Source organism: Heptranchias perlo, chromosome 39 (genome assembly GCF_035084215.1).
Source record: "Heptranchias perlo isolate sHepPer1 chromosome 39, sHepPer1.hap1, whole genome shotgun sequence".
NCBI classification, from domain to species: domain Eukaryota; kingdom Metazoa; phylum Chordata; class Chondrichthyes; order Hexanchiformes; family Hexanchidae; genus Heptranchias; species Heptranchias perlo.
In genome coordinates this window covers 2557450-2574395 of record NC_090363.1, presented here as the reverse complement: position 1 = coordinate 2574395, position 16946 = coordinate 2557450, and the positions used below count along the sequence as shown (strand labels likewise).

Here is a 16946-nt window from a genome sequence, read left to right as displayed (position 1 = left end):
TGCCCATTTTAACTGAAGTTCACTCTCACTATGCCGTGCTTTAGTCAAGCTCGATCAGACTGACGCAGCGGGGAGATCGGCAGCACTGAAGGTAGAGCTGGTCGGTTTTCTGTTAGCACTTGTAAATCAAAGCATTACGTTAACTGGATTGCAGGTTAAGTGCTGAATAATACATAAGGCAAGTAACGCCAGGATCGAGGGACTTCTGTTACGTGGAGAGACTGGAGAAGCTGGAGCCGTTCTCCTTGGAGCAGAGATGGTTAAGGGGAGATTTAATAGAGGTGTTCAAAATTATCAAGGGTTTTGATAAGAGAAAAATTAGGAGAAACTGTTTCCACTGACAGGAGGGTCAGTAACCAGGGGATTCAGATTTAAGATAATTGGCAGAAAAACCAGAGTGGAGATGAGGAGAAATTTATTTATGCAGCGAGTTGTTATGATCTGGAATGCACTGCCTGAAAGGGCAGTGGAAGCAGATTCAGTAGTAACTTTCAAAAGAAAATTGTATATATACACACTTGAAAACGAGAGATTTGCAGGGCTATGGGGAAAGAGCAGGGGGAGTGGGACTAATTGAACAGCTCTTTCAAAGAGCCGGCACAGGCACAATGGGCCAAACGGCCTCCTTCTGTGCTGTAAGATTCTACAATAAGTGATTTGGCTGGCACCTCATTCCACGACGAATCCTTTGAATTGCAACATTGGGTGTGGCAGCCTTGCATAAAGAAGTTCCGCAGGCGGTGAAAATTGTGGCTTCTGGGCAGCAGCAGATCACGTGGTTCGAAGTTGCAGCATAGCATCCGTCAATATTGTACGTTTTAAAAATAGATCCCCGCTACCTCGTACGATGCTACGCGATTGACTCCACTAGACAAAGCGTTAATGCTGGGAGCATTCTACACTACTTGTTCTAAACGGTTTTGCGACCTGCGCTTTGTGAGCGTAATAAACACAGGAAGGATGGGCCATTAAGAACAGATAATCATCCTCCTTCTAGAAAGTTTGCAAACATATGGCAATTCACTCAGAGGGCTGTGAATCTTTGGGATTCTCTACCCCAGGGGGCTGTGGATGCTCAGTCGTTGAGTATATTCAAGGCTGAGATCGATAGATTTTTGGACTCTAGGGGAATCAAGGGATATGGGGATCGGGCGGGAAAGTGGAGTTGAGGCCGAAGATCAGCCATGATCTGATTGAATGGCGGAGCAGGCTCGAGGGGCTGAATGGCCTACTCCTGCTCTTATTCCTTATGTTTCAAATGAACACTTTTTCCCTTTAATTACAGCACTCATCAGGTTGTCTTGAAGCTGTGTTTATGGTTAGGCTTTGCCACACAAAGGAATATAAACAAACTATCAAACAGTTTCTTCATAAATCTCAAATTTATTACATAAATCTATATATTTTTTCCTTTTTCTATAAAAATGGCTACCAGTAAACAGATGCCAAAGTTGAACAAGTTGCTCCTTCTTTAAACGTAGGACAGTGGCTGTGGAGATGGCCACCCTCCCTTCACCCGTCATTCAAATTCAGTCCAGAATGGTAGGGTTGGGTGGAAAAAGTCCCTCTCCACTAACTCTCCATTCCCCTGACCCTGACCCTGACTCTCTGGTATTCCCCCACTCCACCCCGTCATTCTAATTGAAGGCTATGCCGTCAGCCATCTAGTTCCCACTCTTTGGAATTCCCTCACTGAACTCCTCCACCTTTTAAGATCTTGCTTGAAATCCAGCTCTTCGCCCAAGCTTTTAGACACCCCCCTCCCCCAACAACCCCCTTTGTGTTTTTTCTCAAGCCTCTGGGGAGTGCATAGGTGTGTTTTTCCACAGAGCGCGCTATACGAATGGGATTTACTGCTATTGCAAGGATGATCAATAAAGCCCAGACCCTTAGAAGGTGCGAGTCCACAACCAAACAAAAAGGGGACAACATCTTTAATGTGTCTCCTGCTCGCAGTCTCCAAAAGGACACCTGAAGTAGGAATGCAAAATTCACACAGGTGCATCAGGGAGCGCTGACCCAAGACTGCCTTTACGCTGTAGTTTTGGGGGAGGGGGGGGGGTAGTTTGAGAGAGTTTGGGGTCTGATGCAGGTCATCGCTGCAGCTGAACCGGGAGAGCTCGATTCTAAAACTGCTTCCTCAAAACACTGCGGGCTTCCTATTTCCCAGTACTGAAAGAACTCAGTTAAGACGAGCACGGAGAGAAAGCTTAAGCAGTCCCAAGATTAGAATTAGTAGAAACATGAAGGTGCAATGCAAAGAATTTTTGGTACCAATACTGCAATATTAGCAATCTGTAGACAGGAGATGAGGTCAGAAGGCAAGCTACCTGTTTACCAATGCTGCCCTGGAAACCAGACTAATCATAAAATATAACTGCACAACCCTGGAGGAAATTGGCAGCAGTTGAGAGATTCACTGAAGATTAAAGTGTATACTTTCAGCACAGTAAATCAGATTTAACTCTTCTGGAGTCGGGGCACCGCTCTGAACATGGAGAATAAAGAAAAGCATAACCGGTAACCAGGTTCAGGGTATCCATGTAAAATAGCCGTGAACGTTTGACTTTAAGTCAAGTACGTACCAACAGTGAGTTATTTCTTCCACAGCCTGCAGCTTAAAGTACATAGACTCCACACACGGGAAAACAACTTGCCTTTAATGTAGTAAAATATCCCAAGGTTCTGGACAGGAGCGTTATCCATCAAAATTTGACACCGAGCCACATAAGGAGATATTAGGACAGGTGACCAAAAGCTTGGTCAAAGAGGTAGGTTTTAAGGAGCGTTGTAAAGGAGGACAGAGGAGTAGAGGGCTTTAGGGAGGGAATTGCAGAGCTTAAGACCTAGGTAGCTGGAGGCACGGCCGCCAATGGTGTAGCGATGAAAATTAGGGATGAGCAAGAGGCCAGAACTGGAGGAGCGCAGAGATCCCGGAGGGTTGTAGGGCTGGAGGAGGTTACGGAGATAGGGAGGGGGCGAGGCCACGGAGGGATTTGAAAACAAGGATGAGAATTCTAAAATTGTGATGTTGCCAGCCAAGGGGCCAATGTAGGTCAGCGAGTACAGGGGGTGGTGGGTGAATGGGACTTGGTGAGAGTTAGGATACGGGCAGCAAAAAAAAAGAACAAAGCAGTTTAGATTACAAGATGGGTTCAGATGATGGCCTTTCAGCCCATTTAATCTAATCCATCCCTATCATCTTCCCATTACAGCATTCAGTTGTTTAAATCAATCCAGGGTACACACAACATGGCAGCCCATCCCAGCTGCTGATCACACTGTATACTGTAATTTCCAACGTCAGTCCTGAACCTGCCTTTCACAATCGTGAATCCGTCCTCTCATTTTTCTGCCCTAGTGCCTCGGAAAGCATCCTCAACTTTCTTTACACTCCTAAATATCTCATATACCTCATGTTTCCCTTAGACGGTCAATGGAGAACCCAAGCTCACCAAATAGTTTGTGACCGGTCTTTTCCCCAGACATCGGGAGCCCTCAAGACACTGGGAATCAACATCTTTGCTCTCCTGTGCACTGCTTCCAGGGGTCTGGGTGCCTCCCTATTGATGCAATGATTCAGGCACAGCCTGACCAGAGAGCTATACAGTTCCAGCATGATTTCCAGGGATTTGAACTCCCCTAATTTGGCGATACAACGTAGAATCCATGGTGAGTGATGGATCAATTAACACCTGCTGGTATCTTTCAGCTTCCCCTTGACATGTTCTATCCCACCCATGCAGTACATGTGCCATCTGTTCCTTCTTTCAACATGCAGTATCCTGAATTTGTCTGCATTAAACTTCAATTGCCACTTGTCAGCCCAGGTTCAAACTCCTATCAAGTTCTCTTCTCTCTATAACCTTGGCGTCAGTGAATTTAACTGCCTCGCATTGAGAATGCGATTTCAATCTAGTTTGTATAGACCAGGACATAGGAGAAATCCAGCAGACTCCTGGGGAACCCTATGCAATACTTTCTCCTTCCCGCAATGCAACCTTGCTCTGCGTACAATTAACGATTCCTTCTCTTTGGCCAGTTAGCAACTCAAGTTTGTGACCTTGGATACACACTGACCTTAGCTTGTAAAGCAGTCGCTCATGCATCTTCTCAAAGGCCTACTGGAAGTGTAGGGGTGTCACATCTTACAACTTACCCACTCCCCCAACCAACATGGGATGTTACAACAGCAGCATTTATACAGCACCTTTAATGTAGTAAAACTTAAAGGCGCTTCACAGGAGCGTGATCAGACAAAATTTGACAACGTGCCACATAAGGAAATATTAGGACAGGTGACCAAAAGCTTGGACAAAGAGGTAGGTTTTAAGGAGTGTCTTAAAAGGTGGAGAGAGTTGCAGAGAGGTTTAAGGAGGGAATTCCTTAGGTCCAAGGCAGTTGCAGGCATGGCTGCCAATGGTGGAGCGATTAAAATCGGGGCTGTGCAAGAGGCCGGAATTGGAGGAGTGCAGAGATCGCGGAGAGTTGTGGGAGGTTACAGAGATAGGATGGGATTGGAAAACAAGGATGAGAATTTTTAAAATCGAGACATTGCTGTACCAGGAGCCAACGTAAGTCAGCGAGCACTGGTGTGATGGGTGAATGGGACTTGGTGTGAGTTAGGATACGGGCAACAGAGTTTTGGATGTGCTCAAGTTTATGGATAGGTGGAAGATGGGATACCTCACAGACAATCCAAGATGAACAGATAAGAATACCTCTTTTAAAGCTGAATAAGCTGTTCCTCATTAGGTTATTTTCAGACATCTTATTGAATATCTGATCCATGCAACCCCTCTCCCCTTTCAGGCTCATGCTATGCATTTTGCCGAGCTGTTGTACCTTTTAGTTCCTCCCCCCATTCAAGTATTACTTCAGGACACTTAGTGGAGTGCCTGCAGAAGCTCTGAATGAAGTGATAGTCACACTCTGTTCTCAAAGCCAAAAACTACCCATGTGACATTTTGGGAAATGTGAAAAGACTGTATAAATCAGATTTAATTATTTGAATATAAAGCAAACAACAGCTTGAGGCAAAGGCTTTCTGCTAATGAAAACGCCAAGGTGTCTGACCAAGGCATATTTTTTCACAGACAGTAGTAGAAGTACTGAGCAGGTGATCAAGAATGAGGGACTTCAGTTACATGGAGAGACTGGAGAAGCTGGGGTTGTTCTCCTGAGAGCAGAGAAGGTTAAGGGGAGATTATAGAGGGGTTTTGATAAAGTAAGGAGAAACTCGTTTGCACTGGCAAGAGGGTCAGTAACCAGAGGACACAGATTTAAGATAATTGCCAAAAGAACCAGAGGGGGAAGATAAGGAGAAACTATTTTACGCAGTGAGTTATGATCTGGAATGCGCTGCCTGAAAGGGCGATGAAAGCAGATTCAATAATAACTTTCAAAAGGGAATTGGGTAGACTCTTGAAATGGAAAAAAAAATGTAGGGCTATGGGGAAGAGACCAATTGATAGCTCTTTCAAACAGCCAGCACAGGCACAATGGGCCAAATGGCCTACTTCAGTGCTGTAGGATTCTATGAGCATGCTCACCAATTCTCAGGAATACAGTGAGTATGTAACACTAGCAGACAAGACCAATCCCGCCATTAGGTCAACATTAGTGACTGAACATTTAAAAAAAGAACTGTAAATGTTGGAAAACTGCTGGAAATACACAACAGGTCAAGTCAGCGTTTGTAAAGAGGAGGCAGCTTACTGACGTTTCATGTGTAGCCCAGTTCTGATGAAGGGTTACACACTCAAAACATCATCTGTCTTTTCCCTTGATCCGACGTGTTAATTCCAGTATTTTCTGTTTTTATTCCAAATTATACATCTTTTGGCGGCAGCTTGTACAAACACTCAAACCACCACTACAAATAGGCAGATATGCCAGTGATAGTCCAGCCTACTTTTGCTCAGTTCAATATCTACAATGCGCTATTCCGCGACAAAAAAAAATAAATCAGATATTGTTCGTATCTCGGAAACCCAAACCCGGTTTGGATTATTCTGGAATGTTCTTCAATTCTCGGGTGCCTCAAAGCGCAGCATTTAAACCACCCAAGGTGAGAAGATGGAAAAACCCACATTGTTTGCCTGATGTGGTTTGTTACCTGAATTTGTCCTTCTGCGTGTAATCTTTTGTTGCTTCCTCGGTCATGCTCTCTGTGCCCAGCTCCTCTTTGAAATCCAGCAGATGCCTCCTGACGTAGGTATGGTCCTCCTGCTTTTGGAAGAGATCTGGCTTCTTCTCCGTTATGCTGGCACGAGGTGGGAGGGGGGTGGAAAACAGGTGAAAAGCAGCCATTAGTAATCTGAACAGTAAAGATGATCAGCCTTGGCTCAGTGGGTAACACTCTCGCCCTCTGAGTCAGAAGGCCGTGGGTTCAAGTCCCGCTCTGGGGACTCGAGCACAAAATCCAGGCAGACACTCCCAGTGCAGCACCGAGGGAGCGCTGCACAGTCGGAGGTGCCGTCTTCCGGATGAGGCGTTAAACTGAGGCCCCGTCTGCCCTCTCAGGTAGGCATAAAAGATCCCACGGCCACTGCTCAGAGCAGGGCAGTTCTCCCTGGTGTCCTGGCCAATATCACAAACAGATTATCTGGTCATTATCACATTGATGTTTGTGGGAGCTTGCTGTGCACAAATTGGCATTTCCTACATTACAACAATGACTACACTTCAAACATACTTCATTGGCTGTAAAGCGCTTTGGATCGTCCTGAGGTCGTGAACAGCACCATATGAATGCAAGCTCTTGCTTTTTTTTAATTTGTAACTTTGTATGTAGGTGTGGTGAATGGGCGCTGCTGGTTAAACACAAGGATCTGTTTGTGAAGAACGTCCATCTGATCGACAGGAAAACACCACCTACGAACTGCTCGGATACGGTTACTGGATTGAAGCTGACTGGGTGTTGCAGAAGTGGGAGCTCGACCGGGAGAGAAGTCGTCCGTCTACGGTCAGTGACTTTTGCTGTTTAATGACAGTTCTGTGCAGCATCTGTAAAAATTAGTGGGTGGAATGCGCAGCAGTGCACATTTTATTCCGACTACAGAAATTAGTCAGTAAGCAAAAGCTTACAATAATTAAGCCCAATTCCATTTCATCCCAAAACCACAAACATCTCTGGGCAAGAATCCGATCGAGTTCGAGATAAGGTACTTCATCAAACGCATGCAACGTATAAATTTTACAGCAACTGCTGTCTAAACATTTTCATTCAAAAGGGTTGTTTAGAACCTAATGACAGCATTGAAAAATTAAGGTTTACTTCTTCCTTTACTTCAAGCTTGCCTGTTTTAACCCGGAATCCAATCAAACTACAACAACTTGCATTTATATAGCGCCTTTAACGTAGTAAAACATCCTAAGGCGGTTCACAGGAACATTATCAGACAAAATTTGACACCGAACCATACAAGGAGATATTAGGACAGGTAACCAAAAGCTTGGTCAAAGAGGTAGGTTTTAAGGAGCGTCTTAAAGGAGAGAGAGGTAGAGAGGCGGAGAGGTTTAGGGAGAGAATTCCAGAGCTTAGGGCCTAGGCAGCTGAAGGCACGGCCGCAAATGGTGGAGCGATTAAAATTGGGGATGCGCAGAGATCTCGGAGGATTATAGGAGGTCACAGAGATAGGGAGGGGGCAAGGCCATGGAGGAATTTGAAAACAAGGATGAGAATTTTAAAACCGAGGCGTGCCCAGACCGGCAACTAATGCAGGTCAGTGAGCACAGGGGTGATGGATGAACGGGACTTGGTGTGAGTTGGGATGCGGGCAGCAGAGTTTTGGATGTGCTCAGGTTTATGGATGGGTGGAAGATCCTAGAAGACGACAAGAATATCTCTTCTAAAGCTGAATAAGCCGTTAGGGTATGGGCAGCAGAGTTATGGATGAAGTAAAAGAAACTGTCCTGATGAAAGGTCATCGACCTGAAACGTCAACTCCGTTTCTCTCTCCACAGATGTTGCCTGACCTACTGAGTGTTTCCAGCATTTTCTGTTTTTATTATAAAAGAAACAGAATGTGAACTAGATCAGTATTTTGTCTTGATCGATTATATAATGGACGCCCTGTGGTGCCCACTGTCCCTAACCTCAACCTCCGACCCCCCCCCCCAAACCCGTGCAAATTGGCTCCCGCGTTTCCTACAACAGTGACTACACTTCAAAAGTATTTCATTGACCGGAAAGTGCTTTGTATATCCTGAGGTCATGAAAGGCGCGATATAAACACAAGTCTGTCTGTCTTTTTTTACTTCAGGCATTTTAGTGCCGGGGTATGGAACACTGCCATTCCCGGTGCTCCCTGTGTTCTGTCACAACGTTCTGCAATCCTACCAGCATACATTTCACCAGTTCCCACTCCAGCCACCCTGCTGTCTCTAGGATAGATTACTTTTAATTGGGGACAAATTAGGGACAGTTTTATGCTTTGGACTCATACCCACTCGAACTGTCCATGTTGGGTACAGTATTGTAGTCGTTAAGGTACTGGGACAGTAATCCAGATTCAGGAGTTCAAAACTCACTGTGGCAAGTTATGGAACCAAATTCAAGAAATCTGGTAGTGAAAGAAAGAACGAACTTGCATTTATACAGCGCCTTTCACAACCTCAGGATGTCCCAAAGCGCATTACAGCCAGTGAAGTACTTTTGAAGCGAAGTCATTGTTGTAAAGTAGGAAACGCGGAAGGCAATTTACACACAGCAAGATCCCACAAACAGCAATGTGATAACAACCAGATAATCTGTTTTGTTTAGTGATGTTGGTTGAGGGATAAGTACTGGCCAGGGCACCGGGGAGAACTCCCCTGCTCTTCGAAATAGTGCTGCGGGACTCGAGGGGGGCAGACGGGTCTCTGTTTAACGTCTCATCCGAAAGTTCGGCACCTCCAACAGTGCAGCGCTCCATCAGTACTGCACTGAGGGTGTCAGCCTAAATTTTGCGCTCAAGTCACTGGAGTGGGCCTTGAACCCACAACCTTCTGACTCAGAGGCAAGAGTCTTACCCACTGAGCCGTGGCTGACAATATACCCAATAAGATCAATTCAGGTGGAATGTGTTGATGCAGCTTATTTTATGCTGCAGCTGCACCACCTGTTGCTTTCATCACTGCAGCAGTACATGTAATTAAAATGCGATTCAATTTTAAAATTCCTTCCGAAGTATTGAGAGCTGACAAAATAAAACGGTCTGTCTCACCAAGGCAACTTTTCAGGGGATTTCTGCATCAGAAATTATTCATCTTACAGGTGCAAAACAACATTTTGGGATGAGTAATTTGAGACATGAGATGTGGTAAGAGTGACAAGCTCGGGAGGAACAGGTGACTTTGGACCTATGGAGAGCTTTGGGAACCCCCACTGGGAGTTTTCCTCGCCTCATGTCTGGGTCTGTTGTCGACTAATTGATAGAGATTGATTGCTATGATTAGTCAACAATTCCACTGTTGTCGTAACAACAACTTGCATTTATGTAACACCTGTAACGTCCTAAGGCACTTCACTGGAGCATCATCAGACAAAAATTTGACACCAAGTTGCGTAAGGTGATATTAGGACAGGTGACCAAAAGCTTGGTCAAAGAGCTAGGTTTTAAAGTAGGAGAGAGGGGTAGAGAGGCAGGGGGGTTTAGGGAGGGAATTCCAGAGCTTAGGACCTGGACAGCTGAAGGCGCGGCCGCCAATGGTGGGGTGAAGGAAATCAGGGATGCTGAGTTTTCAGAGGGTTGTAGGGCTGGAGGAGGATACACAGATATGGAAGGGGCGAGGCCATGGAGGGATTTGAACACAAGGATGAGAATGCAATTACCAGGATGGTCTTTTTCCTCTAGCAATTTCTTTGTGCACTCTAATATATATATGCGCGAGTTAACAGGCAATCATTTCCCCCTCAGTAAAACCGCAACAACTTTGTTTATTTGTCGGGACGGGGGCTGTTGGCTGCGGGTTACACATCTGTAATCAGGCTGTGGTCAAGCTTTATATTTTGTTTGGACTGCCTATAAAACTGACCTTTAAAGCTGGTTCCCAACCGAAAAAACTGGATTGTGTGTGTGACAGAAAGTTTTTAAAAATTCGTTCATGGGATGTGGGCGTCGCTGGCAGGGCCGGCATTTATTGCCCATCCCTAATTGCCCTCGAGAAGGTGGTGGTGAGCCGCCTTCTTGAACTGCTGCAGTCCGTGTGGTGAAGGTTCTCCCACAGTGCTGTTAGGAAGGGAGTTCCAGGATTTTGACCCAGCGACGATGAAGGAACGGCGATATATTTCCAAGTCGGGACGGTGTGAGACTTGGAGGGGAACGTGCAGTTGGTGTTGTTCACATTGTACCTGCTGCCCTTGTCCTTCTAGGTGGTAGAGGTCGCGGGTTTGGGAGGTGCTGTCGAAGAAGCCTTGGCGAGTTGCTGCAGTGCATCCTGTGGATGGTACACACTGCAGCCACTGTGCGCCGGTGGTGAAGGGAGTGAATGTTTAGGGTGGTGGATGGGGTGCCAATCAAGCGGGCTGCTTTGTCCTGGATGGTGTCAAGCTTCTTGAGTGTTGTTGGAGCTGCACTCATGCAGGCAAGTGGAGAGCATTCCATCACACTCCTGACTTGTGCCTTGTAGATGGTGGTGACAACTAGATGATTGAAGGGTTGCGTTTTTAGCTAAAATTCTGATTTTTATGCTTGGACCTATTATAGTAATAAAACAATTCTTGACATGCGAGCACCTTGAACAGTAATATTTTCACCATCACACTCTGAGTTCAAAGCTGAGAGAGATAGGTGCTTCCCCGGAGATGGGGGCAGCATAAGCTTTCAGACTGGGGTCCCCAGACCTCGAGTGGTCCCCGAGATAATCAGATCTCTGCCCCATTGTTATCCGCTATCTGTGTTTGTCAGTTTACCAGCGGTTATTTTTGCTGGCTGAATACCAATGAATGCACTGGGTTTCTTTCGGATAGCTGACAGTTTTATTCCAGAATTTAGGACAAGATGGTTACAGAAATGGACCAATCTTTTGCACAAGATCCTCCTTGGCTCAGTGGGTAGCACTCTCGCCTCAGAGTCAGAAGGTCGCAAGTTTGAGTCCTACTGCACAGATGCAAGCACATAATCTAGGCCGACACTCCCAGTGCAGTCCCGAGGGAGTGCTGCACTAACGGAGGTGCCGCCTTTCTGATGAGACGTTGAACCCTCTCAGGTGGACGTAAAAGATCCCACGCTACTGTTCAAAGACGAGCAGGGGAGTGCTCCCCAGTGTCCTGATCAATATTTTATCCCTCAACCAACATCACAAACAGATTATCTGGTCGTGTGTCTCGTTGCTGTTTGTGGGATCTTGCTATGCGCAAAATTGGCTGCTGCGATTCCCCACATTGCGACAGTGACTACACTTCAAAAAGTACTCTGTTGGTTTGAAAGGCGCTATAGAAATGCACGTACTTCCCTTTCACACAAACAGTCTGAGGATCCCTGGCACGAGGGTTAACTGACTAAAGTACACAAAGAAACAGAGTTAATTCTGGGAACTATTATTTGCATAATTGTAACTAATGACCCTAACTCTGTGAAAGGAGGATGTGCTCCAACTCAGAAACTATGCATTGAATCATGCTGCTCCTTATACACAAACCACAGACTGCAGCATGCCTGAATAAACAGCTATGCACAAGCTCTTTGAAATTTTTTAAAAACAAATCAGAAGAGAGTAGGGGTTTCAGGAAAAAATGAATCAAATTTCAAAGAAGAGGTTCTGTTGAGCACTTGATTAAGGCGCACACCGATCTTCACTCTTCTCCTCCTTCAATGCATTTTAGTTCAGATGTCACACATTCCATGACTTGGGGGCCCGTGAGATCAGGAGGATAAGGGCTCGATTACCAAGCTGAAATGCTGCAAGTTAATAAATGCAGAGACCTTAGCTTGCCTGCCACTGTCGGCGGGTGTTGTACTCTGAGCCACTAGGTGCAGCACTTAAACAAGGACTTAAAACTTGGGTGGTGGGAGGCCGACCGTAGACAGGCTTATCTCACTTTCTGCCACCAGATAAAGTAACTTCACTAGATGAGGGCAGGAAGTGGCCATCCTCATTCAACCAACACCACCATAAGAACAGATTAAATAGACGTTGAACCTGCTGTGCAGTTCATGAGATCTTGCAAATTGGCCGCTCCATTTGCCTGCATAAGGGGAACTGCACTTACAAAAGTTATTTAACCATTTGTGAAGCACTCAGGAACAGCGTGGGAACGTGATGAGGTACTATATAAAAGGCAAGTCTCACTCTTTGTCCTGTGCACAAGTGAACTGCAAAAGGCCTTTCTGTCCTCCCCCTGGGACCCCAATACAGAGTAAGAAAAAAACTGCACTGCCCATTATATAGGATCACAAGTGTAACAACTGTTAATGATTCTCAAAAGAAAAGCTACTTAGGCAGTGAACATGAAAAACTGCAACCTCCCACATTCTCTAAGTTTGCCCTCTAAAAGCATCACCAAAAAAATTCCAGCTATCGTGCAGCATTAGTATCTTTGAGGCCTGCAATTCAATAAAGAACTGGGTAAGGAATACATGTTTCCTTCCCTAAAGGGCATTAGTGAGGCTGGACTCACATAGGCCAGACTGGGTAAGGACGGCAGGTTTCCTTCCCTAAAGGGCATTAGTGAGGCTGGACTCACATAGGCCAGACTGGGTAAGGACGGCAGGTTTCCTTCCCTCTAGGGCATTAATGAACCAGTTGGGTTTTTAGGACAATCCGACAGCTTCACGGTCACTTTTACAGATAGCAGCTTTTTTAAAAACGAAATTCAAATTCTCAAATGGCCATGGCGAGCTCTGAATAAACGTTCTCTGGATTACTAGCCCAGTAACAGAACCACTACACCACTGTACCTCACCTACAAACTACAACTGGTGGGAAGCCGTGGTTAGTTATAATTTTGTAATCTGCAATCCAGGCAGGTGAGCTATCCTATCATTTGCTTCAACGCAGCAGTGTGCCAGCTTAGCTGTAAAATTGAACTTAGGACATTTATAGCACTTAAGATCAGAGTTCCTGAATTCTCAGTACATAAAATATAGAAAAGCTATATTATTGAACAAGCTTCAGTTTTTGTTAAATAACTAATAAACGTCACGTGCCTTCGCTCATGGTATTTGGAGGGTGGCCCAGGTGAAGATCGGAGTTCCAGATAAAAGTGAAATGGGGAAAGTTGAAGGACACGCGTTTAGATGCATCAAAAATTAGTCACAAAGCAATAGTTCCACAATTGAGAACTTACACGAACTTCAAAAGGGAGAGCAGGCAGGAGATTCACGGGTGCTGGTACTAACAACCTTGCTGCTGGGATAGAGGAGCTGCCATTCGTCACCTACTGGGTGGAGGCCTGAATTGTGACAACCCATTGTAGACAGAGGTAAATAGGGAATTCCTATTATAAATGCTGAATTGAAATGTGAGGAGAGGATGTTAAGTTTTTGGGACAGGAAATGTACACAGTTTTAATATAATATAGATTTAAAAACTGGTTTGCTCTACATACTTTGTTTTGTAAAATTAAAAAAGAAATCCCTTTACTTTGTTCCATGGCAATGAGCAAAATCACTAAACTGACACCAAACTTTAATTACATTTTTTAAAAAGCACAGCACAAAATACACTGGGCTTTTCTATCTTACTGAATTTCCAAGCCCAAATTTTACCAGTATGGGATGTTGTTTACTACTCAATTTTGTAATCTCACATCTGATATTCAATATTGACTTTTTTTTTAAAAAAAAAAGACAACTCCAGATTTCCCCACAAAAGCCTAAATTACAACCATGGTGCTGAGAAAAAAAAAAGATCCAATGCTCATTATACTTAGGCCAGCACTGGGAAGTTTAAATTTGGCAAAATAGGTTCTTTAATTTTGACTGTCTCGTGAAGTCAAAGTCACCCAACCTGATCATTGGAACAGGAGGAGGCCATTGATCCCCTTGAGCCTGTTTCGCCATTCCATTAGATCATGGCTGATCTGTATCTTAACTCCATATTCCTTAAAACCTAACAAAAATCTATCGATCTCAGTCTTGAAAGCTCCAATTGTCCCCCAGCATCCACAGCCTTTTGGGGGGTGGGGGAAAGAGAGAATTCCAAATTTCTACTACCCCGTGTGTGAAATAGTGCTCCATAAACTCAACTTGCCATTGCACATAGTTTAAGAGGCTTTCTGTGATGTTTGATACTCTGCCGCCCTAAGAATCCAATTCTAAAAATTAAACTCAGGTCAGTACAAGGCACTTCCGTGCAAACTGCGTCCTGAGTTTCCACTGAACGAGGCAAGTTAAACCGTTCGAAAACTGAGCTGTGTCGTGTGCCACGGTGCATTTGGAGTTGAGCCCTGTGGAGATACCACTTGGTTCTAACCAATCACGATAAAGCTAATGGAACATTATCTGGCAGGACTGCAATGGATGACGTGAAGAGAAAACAAATTTGCATTTATATAGCGCCTTTCACGACCTCTGGACGTCCCAAAGCGCTTTACAGCCAATGAAGTACTTTTGAAGTGTAGTCACTGTTGTAATGTAGGGAAACGCGGCAGCCAATTGGCACACAGCAAGTTCCCTCAGACAGCAATGAGAGTATGACCAGGTAATCTGTTTTAGTTGTTTGTCGAGGGATAAATATTGGCCAGGACACCGGGGAGAACTTGCAGTCGCTGTTATATGGGTAACCACAGCTGCCAGCTTGTGCACAGCACGGTCCCATGAACAGCAAACGAACGAGTGACCAGATGTTTTTATTGGTGTTGGTTGAGGGAGAATCATTGGCCAGCACACCAGGAGAAATCCCTGCTCCTCTTTGAATAATTCACATGCCAAGCACAATGGTTTACATAGAAATTATAAGACGAGACATATAGAGCAACAACTCCCACTCACAATAAATAGACAGAATATAATGTGGAGTACCAAACTTTTTAGTGAAAGGCAAGAATATTTGTACACCTGTGGGAATTGTTTCATTGCAAGATTATTTACGAATAATTGCCTTATTGGAATCAGTTAAGTCATTATCAAAAGGCCCAATCCCCATCTATAAACTGCAGACATCCAATTAAACTCTATACATGTAAAAGAGACTCCAAAGCCTGGTCCAACAAAGTGGGTGTATAAAGTCACCAGCCCGACAGACAGATCGAATGTTTCCTCTCTGCAGAAGAGCAGGAGGAGATGCGCCGCCAGGTCTTTATGTCCTAATGCAGACAGCAACTGCTTAACTTACGATGGACCATATAATGGGAGTCAGCCAACAACAACAACTTGTATTTATAGAACACCCTTAAAAATACCAAAACGTCTCAAGGCTCTTCGCAGGAGCGATTATCAAACAAAATTTGACATCGAGCCATGTAAGGAGATATTGGGACAGGTGATCAAAAGCTTGGTCAAAGAGATAGGTTTTAAGAAGCGTCGTAAAGGAGGGGGTAGTGAGGCGGAAAGGCTTAGGGAGGGAATTCCAGAGCTTAGGGCCTGGACGGCTGCCAACGGTGGGACAAGAGGCCGGAATTGGAGGAGCGCAGAGATCTCGGAAGGTCACAGGGCTGGAGCAGGCTACAGAGACAGGGAGGGGATGAGGCCATGCAGCGATTTGAGCACGAGGATGGGAATTTTAAATTCAAGGCGTTGCCGGACCGGGAGCTGAACATCCCCAGCCACCAACGTTGGAGACCAAATCTAACAAAAAACGTAAGCTCGAGGAAGGCTTTATGAGCGTTCCGCTATTCAGCGGACATCCCCACCGGATTTTTGTTCTTAAAATTGATGCAGCGGACTCGTTCTCACCTGGTAGGTCCAAAGGTGAACGCAATGAAGAGGAGAAAGACCATCACGCACACTGCCTTGCGGTTACCAGAACCGAACTTCAATTCATTATTCTGAAATCGAAAAGACAGGATGCAGATCAATAAAATGTTTCAAAGCACAAGAAAGAAACCGGCATAAAGCTTTTATCCATTTCACTGGAGGACTGAGAGCTTTCCATCTGAAGGAATGCCTGTAATTTAGTTCGGTACCGCACTCCCTAGGCCATTTGGCTCCCCCCCCCACCACTTCATTCTCGCTTCAGACACCAATCCTGTGGTAAAAGTGCAGGTGACCTGCTCCCACGAGCCGTGATGACGCTGATCCATAGCCAGCCACGGTGCGTGAGAATTATTCGGGGAAAGCTGCCCTCGGGCATTTCATCCCGTTCTTCGTTAGGTATAGAATCGTTACAGCACAGGAGGCCATTCGGCCCATCGAGCCCATGCCAGCTCTTTGTAAGAGCAATCCCGTTATTCCCGTTCCCCCGTATCCCTGCAATTTTTTTCACGCTTCTCAGTAGCACAGTTATCGTTGAGATTGGGAACCTGTACAGGAACAAAGGGGGTCAAGTTTAACCTGACCCGCCTGCCGGGATCGGGTGCAATGCTGGTTTCACACCCCGCCCGATCTTGCTCTCCATTGATGTCAGCGGGGAAGCAATATTGGGCGGGGTGGGAAGCCACCTGATCCTGTGGGATTCCTGCCCGGTGAGTTCGGTTACAATTACCCCCAAAGTCGAAGCATGCTGTTGGGTCAATCGGTGACACCACTGCAGCTTTGCAGTGTGAATTTTCGTTTGAATGAAAGGCGAGGGGAACGCACCCGTAACCAGTTAAAAATTAAAATTTCATGTTTCAAAAATCAAAACGAGGACTTCACATTTTCTAGTGAACGCCCAGCACTTATAGATAAAAAAAAAATTGTTTGGTTTATGGAAAATCCCTTTTACAGATGTCCCACACGGGAACGTGCTGTTGGGAACCCCGAGTTCAATACCCAAGTGACACGTGTACTCTGATTTGCTGAGAGATTAAAGGCACAAGTGTCGCGCTCTGCCTGATGGTGCTGTCAGCACCATTCCAAGTTCTGCTCTGAGTGAAAGAA

General features: G+C 45.3%; 1 protein-coding gene across 2 annotated transcripts in view; it reads right to left on the bottom strand.

Moving 5' to 3' along the window:
- atf6b (activating transcription factor 6 beta) overlaps positions 1-16946 on the bottom strand; it is a 74574-nt gene that overhangs the window by 21242 nt on the left and 36386 nt on the right. For both annotated transcript variants that reach the window (XM_067973859.1, XM_067973860.1), the window contains exons 9-10: positions 15822-15913; positions 6119-6265 (exon numbers count right to left, since the gene is read on the bottom strand). In XM_067973859.1, the coding sequence (XP_067829960.1) occupies positions 6119-6265; positions 15822-15913 (239 nt within the window). The remainder of the gene's footprint in view (positions 1-6118; positions 6266-15821; positions 15914-16946) is intronic.